Source organism: Dendropsophus ebraccatus, chromosome 12, assembly GCF_027789765.1.
Source record: "Dendropsophus ebraccatus isolate aDenEbr1 chromosome 12, aDenEbr1.pat, whole genome shotgun sequence".
In the NCBI taxonomy this organism is placed as follows: domain Eukaryota; kingdom Metazoa; phylum Chordata; class Amphibia; order Anura; family Hylidae; genus Dendropsophus; species Dendropsophus ebraccatus.
Genome location: NC_091465.1, coordinates 24,456,492 through 24,480,606, shown reverse-complemented (window position 1 = coordinate 24,480,606; position 24,115 = coordinate 24,456,492). Strand labels below are relative to the sequence as shown.

At 41.1% G+C, this 24,115-nt stretch overlaps 2 protein-coding genes across 5 annotated transcripts in view; one reads left to right on the top strand and one right to left on the bottom strand.

Moving 5' to 3' along the window:
• LOC138768973 (olfactory receptor class A-like protein 4) overlaps nt 1-6,735 on the top strand; it is a 36,164-nt gene extending 29,429 nt beyond the window's left edge. For all 4 annotated transcript variants that reach the window (XM_069947087.1, XM_069947088.1, XM_069947086.1 and 1 more), the window contains one exon: nt 4,347-6,735. In XM_069947087.1, the coding sequence (XP_069803188.1) occupies nt 4,387-5,376 (990 nt within the window). In that variant the 5' untranslated portion in view covers nt 4,347-4,386 and the 3' untranslated portion in view covers nt 5,377-6,735. The remainder of the gene's footprint in view (nt 1-4,346) is intronic.
• LOC138768678 (taste receptor type 1 member 3-like) lies at nt 6,692-22,871 on the bottom strand. Its single transcript, XM_069946629.1, has 6 exons — nt 22,657-22,871; nt 20,823-21,123; nt 17,780-18,577; nt 16,576-16,764; nt 11,405-11,525; nt 6,692-7,765 (listed from the first exon to the last, which is right to left on the bottom strand). The coding sequence occupies exons 1-6, from the start codon at nt 22,869-22,871 to the stop codon at nt 6,849-6,851; spliced, it is 2,541 nt and encodes an 846-aa protein (XP_069802730.1). The 3' UTR covers nt 6,692-6,848.
• Between the last annotated feature and the right edge of the window lie 1,244 nt (nt 22,872-24,115).

Here is a 24,115-nt window from a genome sequence, read left to right as displayed (position 1 = left end):
GCATCTCCTCACTTCGGTGGCTAAACTCAAGTAACTTGGGTCACTTCCTCCCACACAGAGCTAACTAAATCCTCCTAAAGGGGTGAGTGTTTGTAGACAGCCAGAATAGGTTAAGAGAGAAAGAGCTAATGGTCAACACAAAACACATGGTACAACAGACATTAACCCATAACTACCTTCAGCTGAACATACAACTATAATAAACACTGACACCTAGTTGGGAAACTGTAAATACCTCATCCACCACTTAACCTGAGAGAAAGCTTTTTGACAGGTGCAAAGAACACTAACAGTGGGACACCACATCATTCAGTCATCCTATGGGGGAGTTACCCACTCACTCTATGAAGGTGTTATTCAGTCATTTCCGAATGTACTGTATGTATATTTAGGCATAGTAATTATTGCTATATATGTCAAAGCGTGCTGGAAGTTGTAGTTCTCCCTCAGGCTGGACTATCCTAAGGGGAACATTGCACATTATTTCCAACCACCATTTGTAATATACATTTTGCCCCTGTGCATTGATATTTCATCTGTAAATGAGGGCTCCATTTATTGATCGGTTATCACTTTCTTTGCACCAGTTTTGATGATTTAGTTTTTCTTTGTAGCTTTGGTGGCATTTCTCAGTCATAGCTTGGTGTCATCAGGACGCCGGGCATGTCTTAGTTGTCCTTGCATACAATTTAACATTGCCCTAGGGATACAACTGGATGTAAAGGTTGACAGAACAACAAGCAAATGATGTACATGTGTGCAGTACAACAAACTACTGCGCCCAGTGGCGTCTATGTAATAGTCACTCTGCCGAGAAGTAAGTGGAAGTTAGATAGACAGACAGACAGACAGATAGATAGATAGATAGATAGATAGATAGATAGATAGATAGGAGATGGATGGATGGATAGATGGATAGATAGATAGATAGATAGATAGATAGATAGATAGATAGATAGATAGATAGGAGATAGACATGAAATAAAATGTAGCGTGTACAGTGCAGACAATGTTCCATGTTACTACAACTGATAAAACACAAGAGAATTTAGCTTTTTGGCCGCAATCCTCTTACAATAAATTCAGGACATGTACATACAGTATACGGTGAGGAATTCTCAGCGGTCAGGGGATTAGTGACATAACAGGGCCTTATGATATAGTCTTTTAGTTGCTAAGCATCCAATGCTCGGGGTAAATGGGCTGTAAAGTGATATTTCAGCAGAAATGATGCTACTGAGTAAAATATGACATCCTCTCATCCTGTGTGACTAATGCGGCTGCGGCTCTGGAGTAAGACCACCTTGTGAGGACAGGTAGGTGACTATATCATGAACAGCCAGTCACACTGTGTATACTTATCTATACAGGTGATTGGGGGAAGTGCATGGAAGTGCTTATTAATTTTGGATATGAAACATTCTTGTGTTGATAGATCGATAGATAGATAGATAGATAGATAGATAGATAGATAGATAGATAGGAGATAGATATGGGATAGATAGATAGATAGATAGATAGATAGATAGATAGATAGATAGATAGATAGATAGGAGATAGATAGATAGATAGATAGATAGATAGATAGATAGATATGGGATAGATAGATAGATAGATAGATAGATAGATCGATAGGAGATAGATAGATAGATAGATAGATAGATAGATAGATAGATAGATAGATCGATAGGTAATAGAGATAGATAGATAGATAGATAGATAGATAGATAGATAGATAGATAGATAGATAGATAAGTAGATAGATAGATAGATAAGTAGATAGATAGGAGATAGATAGGCAATGAATGAATGGATGGATAGATGAATAGATAGATAGATAGATAGGAGATAGATAGATAGATAGATCGATAGGTAATAGAGATAGATAGATAGATAGATAGATAGATAGGAGATAGATAGATAGATAGATAGATAGATAGATAGATAGGCAATGAATGAATGGATGGATAGATGAATAGATAGATAGATAGATAGATAGATAGATAGATAGATAGATAGATAGAAGATAGATAGATAGATAGATAGATATTCTCTATTGTTTTACACATAGTAGAAACGTACTACTTACCTGAATAACTGAGCAGCAGCAGCAGGCAGAGAATAAACTGTTATAGAGGATGGTAAGAAGTTGGCATAAATGACTATATATTATATTACATAGAAGCCATTTTTTGTGCATTAATAAATATGAAGGTAAAGTCAATGGAGTCAGTGTGGCCCTGCATGCTATGGAGATGGCAGAGCATTGGGACTTCTGGTATACATGTCTGCCAGGGAGTAATAAAGAGTAATAGGGTGATAGGGTTATATACAGCGTGGCTCACTCCTGCTTCTGCTGCCAAATAATAGGATGTTGTGTTCATTGCCATTACATTATTGGGGCAGATCTCAATTGTTTTGCTGCATTGACTATCAGGCACAACAGGCTCACAGTGGAGACAGAAGGCATTTCTCTCCACATTGAGGGGTTTCATTTATACACACACACACACACACACAAACACACACACACACACACACATACATATATAATTGTATTTTTTTAGCAACTGGTGTGAGAAAGTTTGAAAGTTATATAAATTTGTAAATGACTTACGTTTAAAAATTTCACGCCTTCCAGTACTTAGCAGCCGATGTATGCCCTGCAGGAAGTGGTGTATTCTTTTAGTCTGACACAGTGCTCTCTGCTGCCACCCCTGTCCATGTCAGGAACTGTCCAGAGCAGGAGAGGTTTTCTATGGGGATTTACTGCTCCTCTGGACAGTTCCTGACATAGACAGAGGTGGCAGCAGAGAGCAGACTAGAAAGCATATGCCACTTCCTGCAGGACATACAGCAGCTGATAAGTACTGGAAGGCTGGAGATTTTGTAAATGGAAGTAACATACAAACCTGTATAGCTTTCCAACACCAGTTGATTTAAAAACATTTTTTTTTCTAACAGAGTACCATTTTAAACATTGTGTAGTGATTTGTACATTCTTATTTTTATGATTACTTATTTTATGATTACTTGATTCCAGAGTGCTTCTCTTTCTCTTCATTTCAGGGGGGCAGCACAGGACCAGAGCTGGGCTGTTTGCCAGCAATATTCACATAGCTACTCCCTCCTTTAGTTGCCTAACCAATCACAGCACAGCACAAGGCCTAGTCCTGAGTGTATGCCATGACATAGGGCTGGTAAAAGTGCACTGAACAGGCTGGCACTATGCTGTGGGGTGGTTGCAGTTTACTACCATAGATAGCATGTGGAGGGAGAAGGGGTTACTGATGCTCTGGGGTTGTGAGGTGCTATGTGAGCAAAATGCAACAGCAGCAGCAACGAAGGGGTTACACTAAGCAGCAATGTGAACTGAGAAGCAAAGGGGGACATTTATGAAATTTACGGCAAGGGCGTACTCCATGGAGAAGGCCCAGATTTGCCACTTCTTGCCCAATGGGCGCACAGTGGGGTTTGGGGGGGGGCTGCTGTGGCACGATGGGGAGGAGGTGTGGCCGCCTCTTGTGCCTCATTTATCGCGATTCAAATCTATACCTACTGGTTGCTCCGGGAGCAGGGTCGGGCACACAGCCAACCAGATTCACAAAAAAAGGTAGAGGTGCTTAATTTAAGACCAGCATATGACTAAATCCCCCTCAAAGTGTCTGTTTGTGTGTGTGTGGTGGGGGTGGAGGGGGTTACACTACACCACTCTGGACATACAATAGTGAGTACACTAGTAGTTTCACTAGGGACATCTGAGAGTTGAGAAGAGGACCTTGATTTACCTTTAAGGAACAATGTGGATCATCCTCAGCAGGCAGACTGGCTCAGTTTTCAGGCATACAGCCCAAGATCTCCTACTCTTCTGCACATAGCATATGCTAAGTTTTGACCCCACTCCTTGTTCTCCGACCTGATCTAGCTGTTACTAGAGACAGATTTCCCCTGACAACAGGCAGTGAACAGCGGATTAGAGGCCAAGATTTTAGGATTGGAAAGGAGCCATCTTTTTGGCAAATGAAGTAAACATGATGTTAGACCATCAGCTAGAGGGAAGTTGTTTTTGCAGGTGGAAGGAGTGTGGTGGTGTTGAGTACTAACTGAAAAAGACTTTAAAGAGGTATATATATATATATATATATATATATATATATATATATATATATATATCTTCAATAGTATCCACAGGAGAACTGAGAAACTTGCGGGAACAGCTTTGTACACTACTGTGTGGAAAATACTTTTAATAAGCTAAAGTGCTAAACCTTTCTCTTATTCCGCCTTCTCTTTTTGTAGTCCACATCTATAATTTTAATATATATATGTTTTTTTCTTGTATTTAGTAATTATTTTGGACGATTTCAAGGCCTCCGGATATCTAAGATGCCCCAGCCATCTATCGACATGGTTTTTTATGGCTTGCTGGTGGGTTCGGGAGTACTAGGCAACACCTTGGTTCTTCTGACAGTCATAAGCAATGCTCTGGAGAACAAGACACTGCCGGCTTCCGACCTGATATTGTCCAACCTTACAGTTGTTCTTCTTCTGCTTTCCATCTTGAGGAACGTTTTGGTGGTCACTTTCCAGAATGGTATGGACATTTTCTTCTCCCCAACCTTATGTAAAATATTCATGTTTATTTGGACTCTGCTGAGATCTATGAGTGTTTGGGGAACATTTTCAATGAGTGTTTTCCATTATATAAGCATCAAGAACTATTATGTAAAGATCAGAAGGAATGCCTTCTGGACTACAGTGAAAGTTTTGGGCGTATTGTGGACCTTTAACTGTTTGTATTTCATACCTGCCTTCTTGTATACCACCCGCATAGAGTCTAATGTCACCTTCTCGGTGCAGTTGATCAGCACCAGCACCAGGCCTGTACTTGGCTGTGTATGGGACTTTCCCACGCTGGAAGCAAACCTTCTCTTTGTTACTACATCACTGGTAATTCACGAGGTTATACCAGTCATTCTCATGGTAGGCACTAACTTAAGCACTCTATATACCCTACAACAGCACTCTAAGACCATCTCAGCACAAAAAAATATCAACCGAGTGGCATCAGAACGTAAAGCAGCCTTGGTGATTTCCACTCTGGTCATCCTCTTTGTTCTCTGCTGGGGGGCCAATGTTGTGGCAACTAACTTCTACAACTTTACGAGAGGCTCTTCCTCCTCATCATTCCTGTTGACCATAGCCAACTTTGGATCCTACATCTTCATGGGCTTTAGTCCTCTGGTGTTACTTATTGGACATAGCAAGCTCAGAAGGAAATTGGTTTATTTACTTTGTAGACAATGGAAACGTCAGGTCAATCCAACGGGGCTCTTACCCAAGGGTCGTAGCAATGTTGCTATTGTTAAGTTCTAAGAACTATTATAAGAGATGCCCCAGTTAGGGTAACTTGAAGCTTCTGGGTCCCTGTGCACAATGTGTTACATGACCTTCAACTATCTCCCACCATTTATGGTATTGATCTATCCATATGAGACACATGGACCTATAGGGAGTTCAGCTGCCACCTTTGCATCACCCATAGTTACACCCATCTACTGTAGGTTTAAACAGCAATCAGACACGTTTGATTTTTACCTGTCTGATCTTTTGTTTCCTCCAAAATTTTTGTTTGCTCCAGATTTTTGGCCTCTATATTCCCTGTCATAGAAAGAACCAGCCCATCAAGCCAAGAAAGCTTTAAGACAGTTTAGCTGTAGGAGACATGTAAACATAAACTGGTCAGCAAAAACCAGAATCAGAATTAATATTGTGTAGGTCCCCATTTTCCACCAACACAGTTCTGTCCTGTCAAGGCGTAGACTCTACAAAACCTCTAAAGGTGTCCTGTTGCAACTGGAACCAAGATCTTAGTAGCAGACTCTAAAAGTCTAGGAAGTTGTCATGTCCTGCATCCATGGATCAGACCTTTTTTTCCCCAGAACATTCCACAGATTTTTAATCAGACCTAAATCTGGGGAATTTTGAGACCAAGTCAAGAAACATTTGCTTTATTCAGTGCCATATGTATCAATATGCAGCAACTACACGTTTCAGCCAGGCATTGCCTTCACCAGCTTGACTCATGTCTGGCCAAAACGTGTACTTGCTGTATGTTGATGCATACTGCACTGAATAAATGAAAATATCTACTTGGTGAGTGCCGAGTCTAACAGGATGTATACTAGGATGTAAGGTGTATGGGGCTCTCCAGAACTACCACAAACAGATAATGTCGGTGGTAATAGGGGTCAGGCATAATTGATCTCGTTCTGAGAGAGATAAGACAGAGAGAGAGCTATCTCACTGTAGCTTACCCATCTCTAAATATAGTCGGGGAAAGAGCTTGGCAGCCGTGCAGTCCACTCCATGACCTCTCTCTAATTCCGACACTGTAGCCTCATAGACTTACAATGTCAGAATTAGCCAATCGGGAGATATAGCCGGGAAGTAGATTGTGGATATAGTGGATATAGCCATGCTCTCTCCCCAGCTGTATCTCCTCATCCTGATCCTCAGAACAGCAGTAGAATCATAGCCGTACCCTGATCCTGATTGGCTAACCTCTTAGATGGACAGTCAACAGCACCTGTGGCATATAATATTGTAGACTAAGTTAGTAATTACAAAGTCATATAAGGTTTCCTACAGTTGCACAGCCAGAAGATACAAGCAGTTTTGCACCTGGGGTATACAGATTTTATTTCATATTGTTGGACTACCATTGTTTAATTAATTCAGAATAAAAGATATCATACATTGTTTGTGGAGCGTGCACTCATTTATTATTAAATCCCTCCACATCTCCCAGATTGTCCCGAAGGAGATGAAGAAGTCAAAGTGTCTTTCTATTCCTTTGCAGTTTCATCTCGCCGGTCTGGAATGGATATCCCAAAATATTCACTGCTATTGAGTTCCTTTTTATAGATCAGTAGGTAGCATTTTGGGAAAAACACAGCTGACAAAACCCCCAAACAGCTGCCAAGAATAAAAGTCATCTGAACGAGAGATTTGGAGGTGATGTCTGTGCTGACATAAGTGGGTATGAAACAGATCCAGGCCAGAATGACGTTCAGCATCGCCATCGTGATATCTCTTCCCATGTAATACTGGCGGACTGGTTTCCTCGCCAAGAACGAACATTTGAAGGAACATAAAACCAGAAGACCATTGTAGCCGAACATCAAGGCAAACTGCAGCATTGGCTCATTTTTACAGCTCACGTATATAGACAAGGAGGCAACGTCAAAAGAGCCCACCTTTACCGATAGGAGCTGTGAAGACCACACGAACAAGGTGCAGAAGAAGACCTGACCCAAGAAGGCACAGATCACAATGATCCAACTCCCGGAGTTTACCAACCAGTAGAGGCATGACTTGCGGGACAGGGAGCCGAATAGGAGCTGCATGGATTTCACCAGTAAGGGTCCCAGAAAGATGGTGAAGCTCAAGGAGAGTAGAGGTTGCTGTATAAGACACATCCAGTCTGTAGGTTTTCCAACATAAAATAAGACCGAAACACACATACACAACAAACCCAACAAAATGATATAACAATAGAAGCCGCCAGAAGCTACGTACAGAGGAGTATGTCGGTGCCAAAATATCATCACAGTGACTCCAAAAATAAGCAACACGATGAGTCCCATAAACACAAAGAGGGCCATAACATAATAGTTCCCCCATGATAAGTAGAGAAGAGTTGGACGTTGACAGCTTCTGCTCCCTGGTTTGGACCATTGACCGGCAGGGCATCGGGAACATTCTGGAAGAAGTAAAGATAAGTCAGCTTACTATAGTGAGGGAGCTAAAAAAAAAATATTGAGTAATATGACTACTGTATAGTCTCATTTTCATAAATGAGGCCATCATTAGTCTGTGGCTGCACACTGGGGATCTTTCAAAGGGGTGAGATGTCTTAAATGGGAAGTCCAGTGAAGATAAAAAAAGCAAGGCCGGTAAACAATGTATACTTACCAGTCCTTGTGCCTCTGTAGCAGCACTTCCAGGACTCGCTAATGGCTGACAGCTGTCATTTTTGGCTGGAGTCCAGGTACCTCACATAACCTGTTCTTCCAGCTGCAACATCATGGCTTGGCGGAACAATTACCCACTCAGCCAGTCAGTGACTGGGGCGTTGTCCCGCCTAGTCAATGATTGGCTGAGCAGGCAATTGCTCAGCTGGGTCATGAAGAGCTGGAAGAGCTGCACGACGGGGCACGAGGGTAGGTACTTATACATTGTTTATTATGTTCCCGCACCTCCTGCCTTCCTTTTTCTCCTTTGAGGCTACTATACATTTTATAGTAAAGTTGGCCAAACCCCCAAGTGGCAGCAGGTTTTACCAAAAGTATAAAGTGTATGGGGGCCAATAGATGATGTTGTGGAGATAGGGGTTGAGTGTGATGGCTTTTCACTGCCCAACCCATTTTGTTCTCAAAGGTGGTGGCTTACTCCTTCCCATACAGAACATATGGACGTTCATCTGTTCATGTGTATGGGGAGGATGGCCGACAGTTGTTGAAGGTGTAGAGGCACCTTTGCTGTCTTTAGCCAACACACAGAATATTATATTCTTATCAAATGGTATTGTAACTTGACCTTTAAGGCCATGTGCAGACACTGTAAGAGACTGTCCGTTCCGTGACCCGGCCGGGTCACGGAATAGCCGGTCTCTGAAAAGATCATCCCCGCCGGTGCTGCAGTACAGGCCGGATAATCTTTTTGGCTGCAGGGTTCTGATGTGGGTGCATCCGTGCGCGCCCGCATCAGAACTCTCCACTGCACACTATGGAGCGAGCGGCTCCACAGTGTAAACTGACAGTGTGCACTGACAGGGACACTGACATGTCAGTTGTTTGCGGTGCCACTAGGGATCCCGACCGGAGCGTATACCCTGTGTATATGCTCCGGCCAGGATCCCATACACGTAAAAATTGCATATATTTCCGTACTAACGTATATTTTACGAAGATATACGTTGTGTGAACATAGCCTAAGGCTGCATCCATCTTCTTCAGCCACTGGTAATTAAACGCCCAATGATTGGGCTTAAGCATGTTCGAGTTGCGCTCATCTCTACTGAAGACCTATACAGTATTCTTGCACTGGGGATCTCTGCTGTCTGCGTCCAGCCCAGGTTCAGTTCATTTTAGATGTTCTGTGTATCCAACCACATGACTAACCTGTTCCTGTGTTGTGGTTGATAAAATGTAGATAAAGTTTATTCGATATTCCTTTACAACTTTGGATCATCCTTGCCTGCCTATAGCTCTATGTAGTGTTCATTGACCTATACTGAAGCCATTGGCACGTCAAATGCCACCATATGTTGCCTCCATATGGTATCATATTATCTGGATATTCTCCCCTAGAAGCAATGAACCATGTTGCATATCCAACAAACAAACATTGTAGGCAAATAAAGGTAAATTTTGACCCCTTAAATGTTCATAAGAGTCTTATTACAGCTCCATACAACTTAGGGGCTGTACTGGGCCATTATACATAAGACCTTATATAGAGACGCCATACAGATGTGATCAACATTATTGGCACCATGTACTGAAGTAAAGTATTAACTAAAGCTGTGTACCTATCTATACACAGTGGTACCTTGGTTTAAGAGTAACTTGGTTTAAGAGCGTTTTGGTTTAAGAGCTCACAGTTTTTAAAAATTGTGACTTGGTTTAGGAGCATTGCTTTGGTTTAGGAGCTCCCTGTACTGGGTGGAGGCCGTGCGGGGGAGGGGCATGGTCTGCATAGCGGGGTATACAGCACTGTACTCTGACCCAGGAAGTCTCCATCACCTTCACAGCAGATCCACTTCAGGCTGAAGCTTGCATCAGGGGACAGGACTGTGGAGGTAATCTCTTCATAGCTGTAACCCCTCTCTATGTGCCTTAAATCTGCCCTGCTCATTCCTTCATTTTCCTTGCAGTCTCTGTCAGCTCTTGTGTTTCCCATCCTCTTCATTCCTGCTATAATGTGCTGGCACTTACACTCAGCTATACACAATGCAGCTATAATGTGCCTGCACTTACACTCAGCTATACACACTGCCGTTATAATGGGCCTGCACTTACTCTCAGCTATACACACTGCTGCTATAATGTGCCTGCAGTTACACTCAGCTATACACACTGCTGCTATAATGGCCCTGCACTCACACTCAGCTATACACACTGCTGCTATAATGTGCCTGAACTTACGCTCAGCTATACACACTGCTGCTATAATGTGCCTGAACTTACACTCAGCTATACACACTGCTGCTATAATGTGCCTGAACTTACACTCAGCTATACACACTGCTGCTATAATGTGCCTGCACTCACACTCAGCTATACACACTGCTGCTATAATGTGCCTGAACTTACACTCAGCTATACACACTGCTGCTATAATGCGCCTGCACTTACTCTCAGCTATACACACTGCTGCTATAATGTGCCTGCACTCACACTACCTGCTATACACACACGTCACTGTCCTCTTGCACAGCTCTGTGATTCTCACTTCCTGATTGGTCCATGCCGAACAACCCCCCCCCCCTTTCTCATTCCTGTCATGTGACCACTCAGACCCTTGACAGCAGACCTGCTTCTCTATTCTAGCCTGTTGTACTACACTACTGCATTATGGGGATCTACTGTTCTATCCTCTATCGACAAACTGCTGCTGTTTTTCAGGTTTATGCCCTGACTATACATTATACTCCACATGCTGATTGCTATACTGTACAGTAACGTATAATATCACATATTCAGCTGTTTCCAAATGTTTGTTATGTTTGTCTTATATCTTATTCAGAATAAAAAAAATATTATTTTGGGGGTGTGAAACCAATTGCCAGCATTTCAATGATTTCCTATGGGAAAATTTGCTTTGGTTTAAGAGTGGATTTGGATTACAAGCGCGATCCCGGAACTAATTATGCTCGTAATCCAAGGTGCCAGTATAAAAATATATATATATATATATATATATATATATATATATATATATATATACTGTATATATATATATATATATATATATATATATATTTGCACTATATGTTTCACAAACATATGTTTTAAAGCACAAAACACCATGACACAATTAAGGTAGGTGAGTACGACTTGTTTTTGTTCTTATAGCACTCCAAGAAAAATTCATATGCCTGGATAACCCCTTCAATCTTATCCATGTCATATACTATGTTTATTCTTTATTTCTTGTTAGATTTATGTCAGGTCAGGGTAACTTTTCTTGAATGTCTTTAGAATAAAAGGGCGTTCAGAAATATGTGGACATGTACCAAACAACCAGGAGAGCCATTGGTGTTGTCCACAACTGTATGTCATGAGACTTCAATGTCAACAATATAAAAAAAAACTACAGATAAAGCTAGAACAACAACCTGTAGAGTTCACGTAGGTTCCTTCAGGGCAGGTAAAACACTCGAAGCAGCAAGTCTTGAAATCTATGAACTCTTTGATTTGACCCTCGGAGCATTGCCTGGAGCAGGTGGATTCAGGAACCTACGAAGATATAGACAACCAGAATTCTATTTAATAAAAGATATGGAAATCTGAAGAACATTTCCCAACCTCTGCACCCCTGGATCTAAGGGATAGTGCTCAAATTTATGTGCCTTAAAGGGGTAGTTCACAAGAAAAAAAATTCTCTCAAATCAACTGGTCCCAGCTAGTGCCAGAGATTTGTAATTTACTTCTATTTAAAAACGAAATATTTACAATGCAAAGAGTGTCCGGAAGGTGTGGATGTCAGGATTCTTAGGTTCTTTAAAGGGGTAGTTCACCCCCCAAAAATTTTCTTTCAAATCATCTGGTGCCAGAGATTTGTAATTTACTTCTATTTAAAAAAAAATCTTGTCTTCCAGTACTTATCAGCTGCTGTATGTCCTGCATGAAGTAGTGTATTCTCTCCTGTCTCACACAGTGTTCTCTACTGCCACCTCTGTCCATATCAGGAATTGTCCAGAACAGTAGCAAATCCCTATAGAAAACCTCTCCTGCTCTCCAGACTAGAAAGAATACCACTTCCTACAGAACATACAGCAGTTGATAAGTACTGGAAAACGTGAGATTTTTTTATTAGAAAAAAAATGACAAATCTCTGGCACTTGCTAGGACCAGTTGATTTGAAAGAATTTTTTTTTTTGAGTGAACTACCCCTTTAAAGAGCCCTGATGGTACCAACCATCTGCACCTTCCGCAGGACTCTCTTTGCATTGTAAACATGTAGATACTATGCACTAAAGATGCAAAGCTCGGAATGTTTGCTCGGAGAATTTCTTGCATGAATATTTCAATAGGCTGAATAAATAGATAATAGAGGGATACCATGATCTGCACGGAGGCACTCCGAGGGTTTGCTGTTGCCGCTGTCATTTTCTTCCTCATTTCGTGTTGATTTCTTGTGTTTGCATTATTGATTCTCGCAGGCGGTGTTAGCATACAGCACCGCATTTACCGGAGAGTGCTGCTCTGCAGGTTACTGACTGCAGCCTCTGACTGTTCTCGCAGCTGGAGGCCGCCCGTAACCACCGCCAGCACAGCACATATTCTGCACCATTAACCCTTCTAATGATGAGGAATGATCCTAACAATGACTACATAGAAAATCGCAGTCTGCATATCCCTAGATAGATGGGTCAGCTTACAATAGGGTGACCTCATTTATAATCTGTACCGATACACGGCATACGTCAGCGGGTACAATGCTGGGGAGTAGCTGAGGAGGGTAGTCTACCCAGTATAGGGATATGGAGATGGCTGCAGGGAGCCCCTAGGTTGCTACCCTCAATGTAGAACCTGTAGCAATGTAGTGTGCTTCTATAGGAGCAGACAGACGGCATAGTCCATTAGACCAAGGTCAGGGCAGGCTGAGTTCAGTAAACAGGGGTAATGGGCAAAAGGTCAAGGCTGGCGGCAAATAAAGGGAAAGATCAAGAGAATAACCAGGTCAGAACTGGGAAACGCTGTCAGATATTAACCCTGGTGTCTATCTGGATCAATGGAACCCTATTACACAGGCAGGGATTGGGATTTTTGGACCTGAAAGGGGGTATTATTATAATTATTATTATTATTATTATTATTGTTATTTACTTCTATTCCAAAATCTCATTTTCAGTACTTATCAGCCGCTGTATGTCCTGCAGGAAGTGGTGTATTCTCTCCAGTCTTAATAGAAACAGATCGCTGATCTCAGGGAGACCAGCCAAACGATAACACTGCCGGCTGCTAGTGAAAGCGCTCAATGCAGTGAAATCCTAGGTGTATTCTCTTCAGTCTTACACAGTGCTCTCTGCTGCCACCTCTGCCCATGTCAGGAACTGTCCAGAACAGGATAAAATCCCCATAGAAAACTGCTGCTCTCCAGACTGGAAAGAATACCACTTCCTGCAGGACATACAGCAGTTGATAAGTGCTGGAAGACTTGAGATTTTTTTTTATAGAAATAAATTATAAGTCTCTGGCATTTTTTGGCACCAGTTGATTTGAAAGATAAATTTGTTTGGTGAGATACCCCTTTAATATTTTCTGGGGGGCATACAGATGTTATAATGTTTTAGGGGACACAAAGATGGACATTTTATTGTATGATGGGCAAAAAGGACAGAGCTGCATTATTACTGTCCAGGGGCACAAATGTGTCTGTGTCTATTACTCTGTAGGGAAACCAACAATGGACATATTACTATTAGGGGGGCACAATGGGGCATTATTACTGTCCAGGGGCACAATGGTGTCTGCGTCGATTACTCTGTAGGGAACACAAGGATAGGTACTATAAGAAGCTTCATGACTGTAGGGTCTGAGAGGAACACTGTTAGTGGGGAAACGGTAGGGAGCCTGTGAGGATAATGGTAATAGTAATAGTGTGGCGGTATTATTTGGGCCTTAGATAGTGTTAATATTGATAATATTGGTCTTAGTACAAGGAGTTTTGTTCAGTCATAGAATGGAGGTGATATTTATTCACTACATATTTGTTTTTTTCCCATATAGTATTTTCTTATCCTTTACTGAGTAAGAGAAGTCTTAATTCTAGCAGGATGGCGCCACCTTGTGGTTTTCACAAATAAATGTTGTGTATTTATTTTTACCTTTCAATCACTCTCAAAGGAGTTGTTTATTAAATAATGTGTTTAGGATGCATTATAGGTAACGTTTCTTTTTATTTAAAGTGCATGTATCACCTAAACTTTTTTTTTTGTTACTGAATAGGAACAGAAGCTGAAAGGTTTTTGTTTTCTAACCTGTTTTTGTTTCCTGGTTTTATTTTATTTTCATTTTTGTACATTGTGATGGGGGCCTCCATCTTGTTTTCAACAGTATTAAGAGTTTTGTTTTACAGCAAGCTCCTAGACATAGGCAACAATAGACGGACACTGTCCCATTGACATGAATAGAATACATTATTGTGGATACTTCTTCTATAGGCTATGTTCACACGGCATAGCAACAGACGCTCTTAAACTGTCGGCTGCCGGGCTGCATTCAGGACGTTCCTGCAGCTGATACCTCTGTATCGGCTGCAGGAATGTTCTTTTTTTTAACATTGACTGCAGGCGTGCCTGTGGGTGTGCCCGCAAGTCAATTAACCATTCACTTCAATGTAAGGTGCGGCTGCCGCTGCTATAATTTCGGGACACTGTTCACTGACTTTAATGCCGCCCCTGGAGTAAAGAACGGACGCTGATTCTAATGTAATCAGCGACTGTTCTTTACTTAAAAATTACATAGTGTGAACATAGCCATATACAGATGTTACCTTTACTGTCCTGCTGTAGATATCGCTTTCAAGCAGTCTCCTCCCTATTATCATAGGCAGAACAGTCTCAGCTTAGGTTTAGGCCTAGTGGTGAGAATGAAAACTGCACAAATTCAGGTTTTTTGGGGGCTTTGCTTTTATGGAGTTTCTAAAAATGGAGAAAATAGGAGAGGGCACTCACCATTAGTTGTGATCTTCTTTATTAGGATGTTCTGATAAAAAAAACACCCAGGACACGCAGGGCTACTGCGTAGGACGCCAGCACTTAAATGAACAGAGGTAACAGCAGATTCGCGTGCATGTGTCCGAAGAAGCGCTCATGCGCGTGAACCAGCTGACATCCTACACAGTAGCCCCGCATGTCCTGTGTGTTTTTGGATGCACAGTATATAAAGTCACTGGTTGGTTCTCACTTTCCCAGAAAAAATATATATGTATATAAGATAATCCAAAAATGGAGAAAATAGAAGAGGGCACTCACCATTAGTTGTGATCTTCTTTATTACCGTGTTCTTATAAAAAACACACAGGACATGCGTGGCCACTGCGTAGGACGCCAGCACTTAGATGAACAGAGGTAACAGCTGGATCATGCACATGCGTCCGAAGAAGTGCACATGAGCGCGAACCAGCTGTTATCTCTGTTCATCTCAGTGCTGGCGTCCTACACAGTAGCCCCGTATGTCCTGTGTGTTTTTTATCAGAACAGCGTAATAAAGAAGATCACAACTAATGGTGAGTGCCCTCTCCTATTTTCTCCATTTTTGGATTATCTTGTATACATATATAATTTTTTTTTGGGAGAAAGTGAGCACCAACCAGTGACTTTATATACTGTGCATCCAAAAACCCGGTGCCTATATACAGCCGCATGCTGCCTATGTAAGGTAGTGTCGGTGTTGCTACTTCTTGTGGATTGAGCTTTTATGGAGTTTACTTTGCAATAAGAAAATGATATTATTTGCATAGCTTTATATATCATGTCAGTATAATACGTATGATACCAGTTTTATCTTTTGTCTTAAAAATTTGAAAAAAAAGTAGAAGTTGTGTTGACTTCTAAAACTATGAATACAATGTGTAATGGTTTTAAGCAGCTTTTTGTTTGCGCTTTATTTCTTTTTTTATGCAATGTGAGCAAAATAACTATTTTGGCATCATGCCCCTCTCTGTCTGACCACTTATATGCCGCGGCTAGTATTGCCAATAGCATTTAAATTTCCAGGATCCCAATTATCTCCCATCCAGTCATTATTAGCAGCTGTAATATACCTCCAGTACCCACTGTATGTGGAGCTCTATGTTCTACCAATAAACTTTTGCTGTACGTGTATGGCAGTGGTACTCTGGTATAAAAAGTTATATAGATTTCTGATTTACTTCTACTTAAATTCTCAAGTCTTCCAGTACTTATCAGCTGCTGTATGTCCTGCAGGAAGTGGTGTTTTCCCTTCAGTCTGACACAGTGCTCTCTTCTGCCACCTCTGTCCATTTCAGGAACTGTACAAAGCAGTAGCAAATCTCCATAGAAAACCTCTCCTGCTCTGGACAGTTCCTGACATGGACAGTGGTGGCAGTAGAAAGCACTGTATCAGACTGGAAAGATTACACCACTTCCTGCAGGACATACAGCAGCTGATAAGTACTGGATGACTTGAGATTTATTTTTAAATAGAAGTAAATTACAAATCTATATAACATTCGGACATTAGTTGATTTTGAAAGGAAAAACAATTAACAAAGAACCACTTTAAGGCTTTTTAGAGAATGTAAACAATCCCGTATTACCTTTGTACTGTGCCAGGTAATCTGAGATATTTTTAATATCAGTTTTTCCTGGAATCTTCCCACTGTCAAGAATGGGCTTTTCTTTATGTACGTCCAGGTTAGGATATCAAAGCCAACATTTGGGTTACCGTAGCTGTCAAAAATAATATCATCCACTGTGATGTTCCCATATTTCAGTTCCTGAAGAAGCTTTAAGGAAAACATGTGACAATCACATAAAATTAAATCAACAGATATATTAAGGTATTGGTAACTCAAATCCAATACAACCCCCTAAAACATAACTTTTCTTATGTTGCTGCCCATGGTGAGACTAAAAATTCCTTCCATACTTGTTATTATCTATTCAGTCTCCTTCCCCAAGTTCTGAGCTGCTGCTTTCTGCTGAAGACACAAAAATCTGTGTGTGAGCTTTTCTCTCCTCTCCACCTCCTCCACTCTCTTCCCATATAGTGGATGTAAATGAGTCTCTGGCAGGCTGTATCTACAACTTTGTAATGCTAAGAGGGTTAATCACAGTGAGTTCATCAGCTTGACCTCAGATTAACGCTCCCAGCATAACAAAAAAACTACAATGTTGCAGATGAAGCCTGCCAGGGACTTGCTTACATCAGCTGCCTCAGAAGGGAGGGAGACGGAGAGAAAAGCTCATACTAAGTTTTTTGTGTCTTTAGCAAAAAAAACAGCAGCTGAAAACTAGGGGAAGGAGACTGAATAGATAATAACAAGGTTGGAATGAATTGTTAGTCTCACCATGGGCAGCAACATATGAAAAGTTATGTTTGAACGGAATACCCCTTTAAAATTTTCTACTGGATCCCATAATCACTAGGGATCAGTTATTTTTTTGGCAATTGAAAAAATTAGTTGCTTATATTGTAATTCTGTAAACATAAATCTAGATGTTCTCTCCATGGAAGGAAGCATAAGAGCTGCCATGGAGCCCAAGAGCTACGGGCCCACCCCCATTCTACTGTGAGCTAAAGTAATAATCACTGTGGGGTTACAGATAGCATCTAGTCTCCCATGCTTGGTCAAAGTTGATAGACTTCCCCCTATATCAGTGACACACAAAAGTCAATGACCATTGATCCTACAAAAATAATGAAAGTCGGTGACAGTGATGCTAATAGCCAAAGGTCATAGTGCACTCTCTAAGAAGCCCCACGGGAGAGATTAGCTTTCCAATAAAGCTAGCACTTACTTGCCATGGAAGGATATTGGATGCTTCCGCCTGCAGATTACACCTTGGAGAACCCATTACATTGTGTATAGCTTGGGCTATGAAGTATACAGCAGTATAGACTTGGTAGGCCACCCCTAGCTTTACTGGTTCCTGCAGCATTGTGATGTCCCCTGTGGTTAGCATGCTACACGACCGGCATTGTTCTTGCAGGTCCCGGGTCTGGAATACATACTGGCCATTAGAACTAGAATTAAGAAGAAGACGCTTTTCCTGTTCTATCTGGCGTAATACGTTGAGCACATAGTCCTGAAATCCAGATATTGTCTTTCTTTTTACACTGAAACCTATAACTGTGCCAATGGATCGGAGGCCTGGTAGTTGCTGGATAGATAGAGCCTGTGACCACGTCGGACTTGCAATCCAGACCATTTTCTGCTGTGACTGGATGACCACTTTAAAGAAAGCCTGAGCTTCTGGTAAGGTGGAGTACACAATGGTGACATTGACCCCAGTCATCTGAATATCTCTTAGTATTTCTTGTATAGAGGTGTTAAAGCCGGGGTCACTAATGTTCTGCGGGATATAGGCTTGGTAAGCAATGCAGATGTCTTGTTGGGAAACGGACAATGCAAACTGGTAAAGTCCTTCTTTTCCATATTCGTTACTGCTGGCTATTATTGCTATCCAGTTCCATTGGAATCCTTTAAGTAGCTGCACCATTCCTTGCACTAGTGTATGATCACCAGGGACGGTGCGCAGAAATGAGGAGTATAAGGACCTGTCATTTAACCTGTCGCTGGAAGCCCAATAGCTGACCTGAGAAGAGATGGAGGGCATGGAGAGGTCACCACAAGTCAATTGTTTTTCTGCAACTAAAGGTAGTCATATACTGTGTGGATGAACATTGGCTTGGCCGACAGATACACATAAACATTCAGCATGTTCTGCTTTCTTCTGTGTGGAGAGGTAAGCAACAGCCAGACTCTTCTAGCGGTGGCTTATCTCTCCCAGAGCAATAGTGGTTAAAATCCAATGATCCCAACGTCATCTATCAGGGGACAGTAGGGAGGCTGCCATACACTTTACACAGGCAGCTGATACTGCTGAAAACTTTAGCCTAAGGTGGATGAGCACCTTAAAGGAGAAGTCCGGGCAAATCATTTTTTTAACAAGTGCTGGGGAGGATAAAAGAAATAACGTGTTCTTATCTTCCCCGATTCAGGGGAGGTAAGAATATGTTATTTTTTTTATCCTCCCCATCACTTGTTAAAAAAATAATTAATTTGCTTAAACTTCTCCTTTAAAGGAAGACACAGCTACTTTATTAAAAAAACAGCACCATCCCTGTCCAGTGTGGTAATATATGCCAAATAGGTCCATAAACTTCAATGGAACTAAGCTACAAAAAAACAACACCCAAATTGGGCCCAAGAATGGTGCTGTTTGTGGATTAAAAAGTGGCTATGATTTATAAGCGTCCTTTTACATTGACCAATTTTTGTCTGTCCAAGCTGCAAATGAGTTTTGATTGGCGAGATCGGTGCTTGCTCTATGTGTATTAACATTGCATGATCAGTCAGATCATGTATACTGTGGGCCACCTGAACAATTGCCGATTCATTCGTGCGGCCATTAATATTCATTGTTATTAGCCGCACGTCTCCTAAGATGTGTGACCAATACTGATAACTTTTCCAATCAGCCAATGACTGGGCATTTGAACAGTGATGGCTATAGAAGTTGGATGCGGCCCTAGGGAGTCCTGGAAACATGGATACAGCCATAGGCCATAGGCTGTATCCATGTTTTCCTGGCAGCCCTAGGGTGGCATCCAATTTCTTCAGTCGCTGAAAGTCAAAGAGTGTTTAGGCTCAGAGAACGTTGCGCACCCGAACAGTTCAGCAAGTTTGCTCATTATTAATAGACACTTATTTACTTTTGTAAAAGAAATCACTTTTGTAAAACACAAAGGATAAGAAATACTATAAAAATGGCATAGAAATAAAGCACTATGGGGAGATTTATCAAACATGGTGTAAAGTGAAACTGGCTCAGTTGCCCCTAGCAACCAATCAGATTCCACTTTTCATCCTTCACAGATTTCTTGGAAAATGAAAGGTGGAATCTGATTGGTTGCTAGGGGCAACTGAGCCAATTTTACTTTACACCAGTTTGATAAATCTCCCCCTATGTGTGAAAATAAAGAGGGAGATTTATTAAACTGGTGTAAAGTGAAACTGGCTCAGTTGCCCCTAGCAACCAATCAGATTTTTCTTTTTATTCCTTACAGACTCTTTGAAAAATGAAAGGTGGAATCTGATTGGTTGCTAGGGGCAACTGAGGCAGTTTCACTTTACACCATGTTTGATAAATCTCCCCCAAAGTGCCTTAGGCCATGTTAACACAATGCAAAATAACGGCCACCATTTGAAATTAAATTAACTGCCGTTGTTTTAATTTCCATTGAAGTCTATGGAAACAACGGTCGTTGGTACACACACTGTATAAAATAACCGCTGTTCGCATTAATGTCCTTATCATTTATTTGCAGTCGTTATTTTAAGTTTTTCACACATAGTACTTTTTTTCACCGTCCTTTGTATTAAAATCAATGGACCTTTAAATCAAGGACCCACTCAAAAGGGCCATCTTTAACTTTGAACTTCACCAGCGGTTATTGCAATGACGGCCGTCAGAACATGCTAAACCAAGGCCATTGTTTTGTACTCAAAACAACGTCCGCTATTTTGGCCATAGAATATTGTTGTGTGAACATAGCCTTAAAGTGTTACTATCTTGCTTTTCCTAAAAACAGTTCAGATCTGGGTGGTCCGATCCCCACCAATCACTAGAACAAGAGGAAAGAAGTGCTCAGCTAAGTGCTTCTCTCCCCATCTTGCTGCAGGAGATGAGATCATAGACCTACTATGGATATTTATCTCCGACCATGAGGACAGAGCAGGCAGAGAACAAATGTTAGTCCATTGTCTTGTGAGCCAGTCATTCGCCATGATTCCATTATAAAGAATAACCATAAAGATATCAGATGATTGGTACCTACCTGTGGTAACTGGAAGAAGCTGAACATTTTCCCAGTGGCCAAAACCATGTTAGATGTGGATGGTCCTATCACTGCCACTACCTTCGTCTTGTAGTCCGTGTAATTACATAGGACCTGTATGACAGAGTCATTTCTTTCAGCGAGAAGCTTCAAGGACGCTTGTTGGATGACTTTTATATTGTAGCAGGTGTCATAGATGTCATAGCCCAGGCTGACATTGGGCAGAAGCTTGGTGCTCTTGTTAATTTCATCTACAGTAAACTTCATAGCCAGAAGTGCCATGAATTCATTGGGATTAAAGCTGTGAAGAGAGTCATGGAGGAAAGGCATACAGTCATGTGGCATTCATAGACACCCAAAACACGCAGTGTACCCCCAAGATACTGCACCAATTCTGAGTCAGTCTACAATATAAAAGGAGTCCCTCTGGCTTGAATATTCTGAAAACTATGTGAAAGAATTTTTGTTTAAATCAACTGGTGTCAGAAAGTTATAAGGATTTGTAAATTACTTTAAAAAAAACTCTCAAGGTTTCCAGTACTTATCAGCTGCTGAATGTCCTGCAAGAAGTGGTGTATTCTTTTCAGTCTGACACAGTGCTTTCTGCTGCCACTTCTGTCCATGTCAGGAACTGTCCAGCAGTAGAAAATCCCCATAGAAAACCCTTTCCTGCTCGACAGTTCCTGACATGGACAGAGGTGGCAGCAGATAGCGCTGTGTCAGACTGAAAACAATACACCATTTCCTGCAGGACATATGGCAGCTGGTAAGTACTGGAAGGCTTGAAATTTTTTTAAACAGAAGTAATTGACAAATATATACGTTTTTGATACTACTTCTCTGGAGTACTCTATACCAGGCCATCAACTTTTTGTAATATTTTAAAATTTCACACCCATTAGAAGAATTCTGTTACATCAATAAATGTTATCATTTACATTATTTAAACATACCTATAGGGAACCTTAAGGCTCTATGCGTACAAAAAAAATTCTTTTGGATAAATCTAAGGGAATACTCTAATTTTTTCTATGGATTTTCACTCTGTATGTAGGGGATTTTGCAACAGTACTAAATGCAGATTAGTGTTAATCCTTGTCTATACAATAGGCCTCGTCCTCGTCCAAATGTACATTATGTCCCTATTTCTATTTTTTTTTCAATACAAGAGTGGTTCTCCAAGGCTGCCATGTCTGCTATGTCTATAGAGAACTATCTGGATAAGAAGCCGACACAAACCATAGACAAGAGGGCCATTCTTACAACTGTAATAGATAGATAGAAAGATAGATAGATAGATAGATAGATAGATAGATAGATAGATAGATAGATAGATAGATATTAGGATGGATAGATAGATAGATAGATAGATAGATAGATAGATAGATAGATAGATAGATAGATAAATAGATAGATAGATAGATAGATAGATAGATAGATAGATAGGAGATAGATAGATAGATAGATATTAGGATGGATAGATAGATAGATAGATAGATAGATAGATAGATAGATAGATAGATAGATAGAAGATAGATAGATAGTAGATAGATGATAGATAGATAGATAGATAGATAGATAGATAGATAGATAGATAGATAGATAGGAGATAGATGATAGATAGATAGATAGATAGATAGATAGATAGATAGATAGATAGATAGATATTAGGATGGATAGATAGATAGATAGATAGATAGAAGATAGATAGATAGATAGATAGATAGATAGTAGATAGATGATAGATAGATAGATAGATAGATAGATAGATAGATAGATAGATGATAGATAGATATGGATATTACATCCTTATGAACTAAGATAAGCTCCTTACTTTTTGCATTGTGTGGTTCCATTCCTCCAGTTACCTGATACTTCAGCTTCATTATGAATAGCAAAAAGGCCGCCCAGTTTGAGGTCTCCAGGTAAGCTAAAAAATGGCAGATTACTCGAGTTTTCCTGTTTCATCAAAGCCCTGGACGGCAAACAACTGGTAATTATTATAAGGACAATAAGGGAGCTTGCAGACATCTCCACCAGGAGCCCCATGAATGCGAGCGGCGTGGTGCCATTGGTTTTGCTGGTAATGTAGATTGCGTGATTATAGAGGACATGAAAATAAGACACTATTTGCTCTTGTGTGTTTGTGTACTGTGCTCTGCAGCTGGTGGCAATGTTCAAATAGACATCTCTCTAATATGTCACTTGCTAATGAAGTACAGGATGGCTGCTCCAGAATAAGCTGGCTATCTCTAAGGCTTGAAAAGCAACACCTTAATTCTAAGCTTGCTCTTTCTATCCCAGTCCATGATGAATGGTGATTGAAGTTTGTGTCCAGTTTATTACCCAGAAATGCTAAGTAGGAGTGTAATCTCTTATCATCATAACCTAGAATCCTTTTTCAAGCAACACATGATACTCACATGTTCTGTTGGGATGTAGTGAGGTCCAAACAGATTTGTTGTCACTGGACAAGGGGAGTACATGGCCATTTTAGTAAATTTCCTACTTCAAGCTACAGCTTTCTGATATGCGGCCTTGCAAGGATGTGTGGTGTCCCACTATGTGTTTTTCTTTCTTTTCTTACACCTTGGTAAAAGTGTCTCACAGGTTAGGAACGGAGGCTGCTGTTCCTTACTCCAACCACTAGATGTCACACTCTCACATCACAGCTGTAGCTAACACTAGGTCTAACTACACACACACACTTCCCTTTCTTATAGTGACAACTTCCCTTTTAGCTGGGGGAAGTTAGTGCCTGGCTTCAGGCTAGGTAGAACATGTTGTTTGTTTCTGCAGCTAGCTACCCAACCTTCATGGGTAATGAGACTAGATCCCTAGGGGAGCCGGAGACAAGGGAGTCTCACCCCTGCCTATGCTGTGGATATTACTATGGAACACTGGACCTGCAGTAGAGCACAGTGCTGGAAAGCCGCTCTCTACTCACAGACCCTCAGCTTTGTAGGAAGGTTCTACAAGCCAGCTACACCCAGAGCAGAGACCTAGGACTTGAAGTACCCCAGTAGTACCGAAAGGGGCAAAAGGCAGTGAGGTGAGATAACTGGGACTCATCCATACGTGAGTACGAGGATATTCTTCAAACACTAAAGAGACACTTCACCACATCCCGACAGAGTACATAGTACATTAGGCAAGGGGCCCTCCTATCTGGTCCCTGGCACTTACTTCTTTTTCTTCCATCTACTCAATAGTATGCACAGTCAATCGCGCTCTCGGGCCACATAAGCAATCCCTGTATCATTCAAGCAGACATTTAAATATACTGCTGTTGG

What these genes read in the sequence shown, in the direction of transcription:
- LOC138768678 (XM_069946629.1), bottom strand. Translation starts at nt 22,871, where the DNA reads ATGGGGCTCCTGGTGGAGATGTCTGCAAGCTCCCTTATTGTCCTTATA. An exon ending in CCAATATCCTTCCATGGCAA is followed by an intron (nt 16,765 to 17,779) that starts GTAAGTGCTAGC and finishes TTTTCCTTAAAG; the next exon opens with CTTCTTCAGGAACTGAAATA. An exon ending in AACCTACGTGAACTCTACAG is followed by an intron (nt 7,766 to 11,404) that starts GTTGTTGTTCTA and finishes TACTTCTTCCAG; the next exon opens with AATGTTCCCGATGCCCTGCC.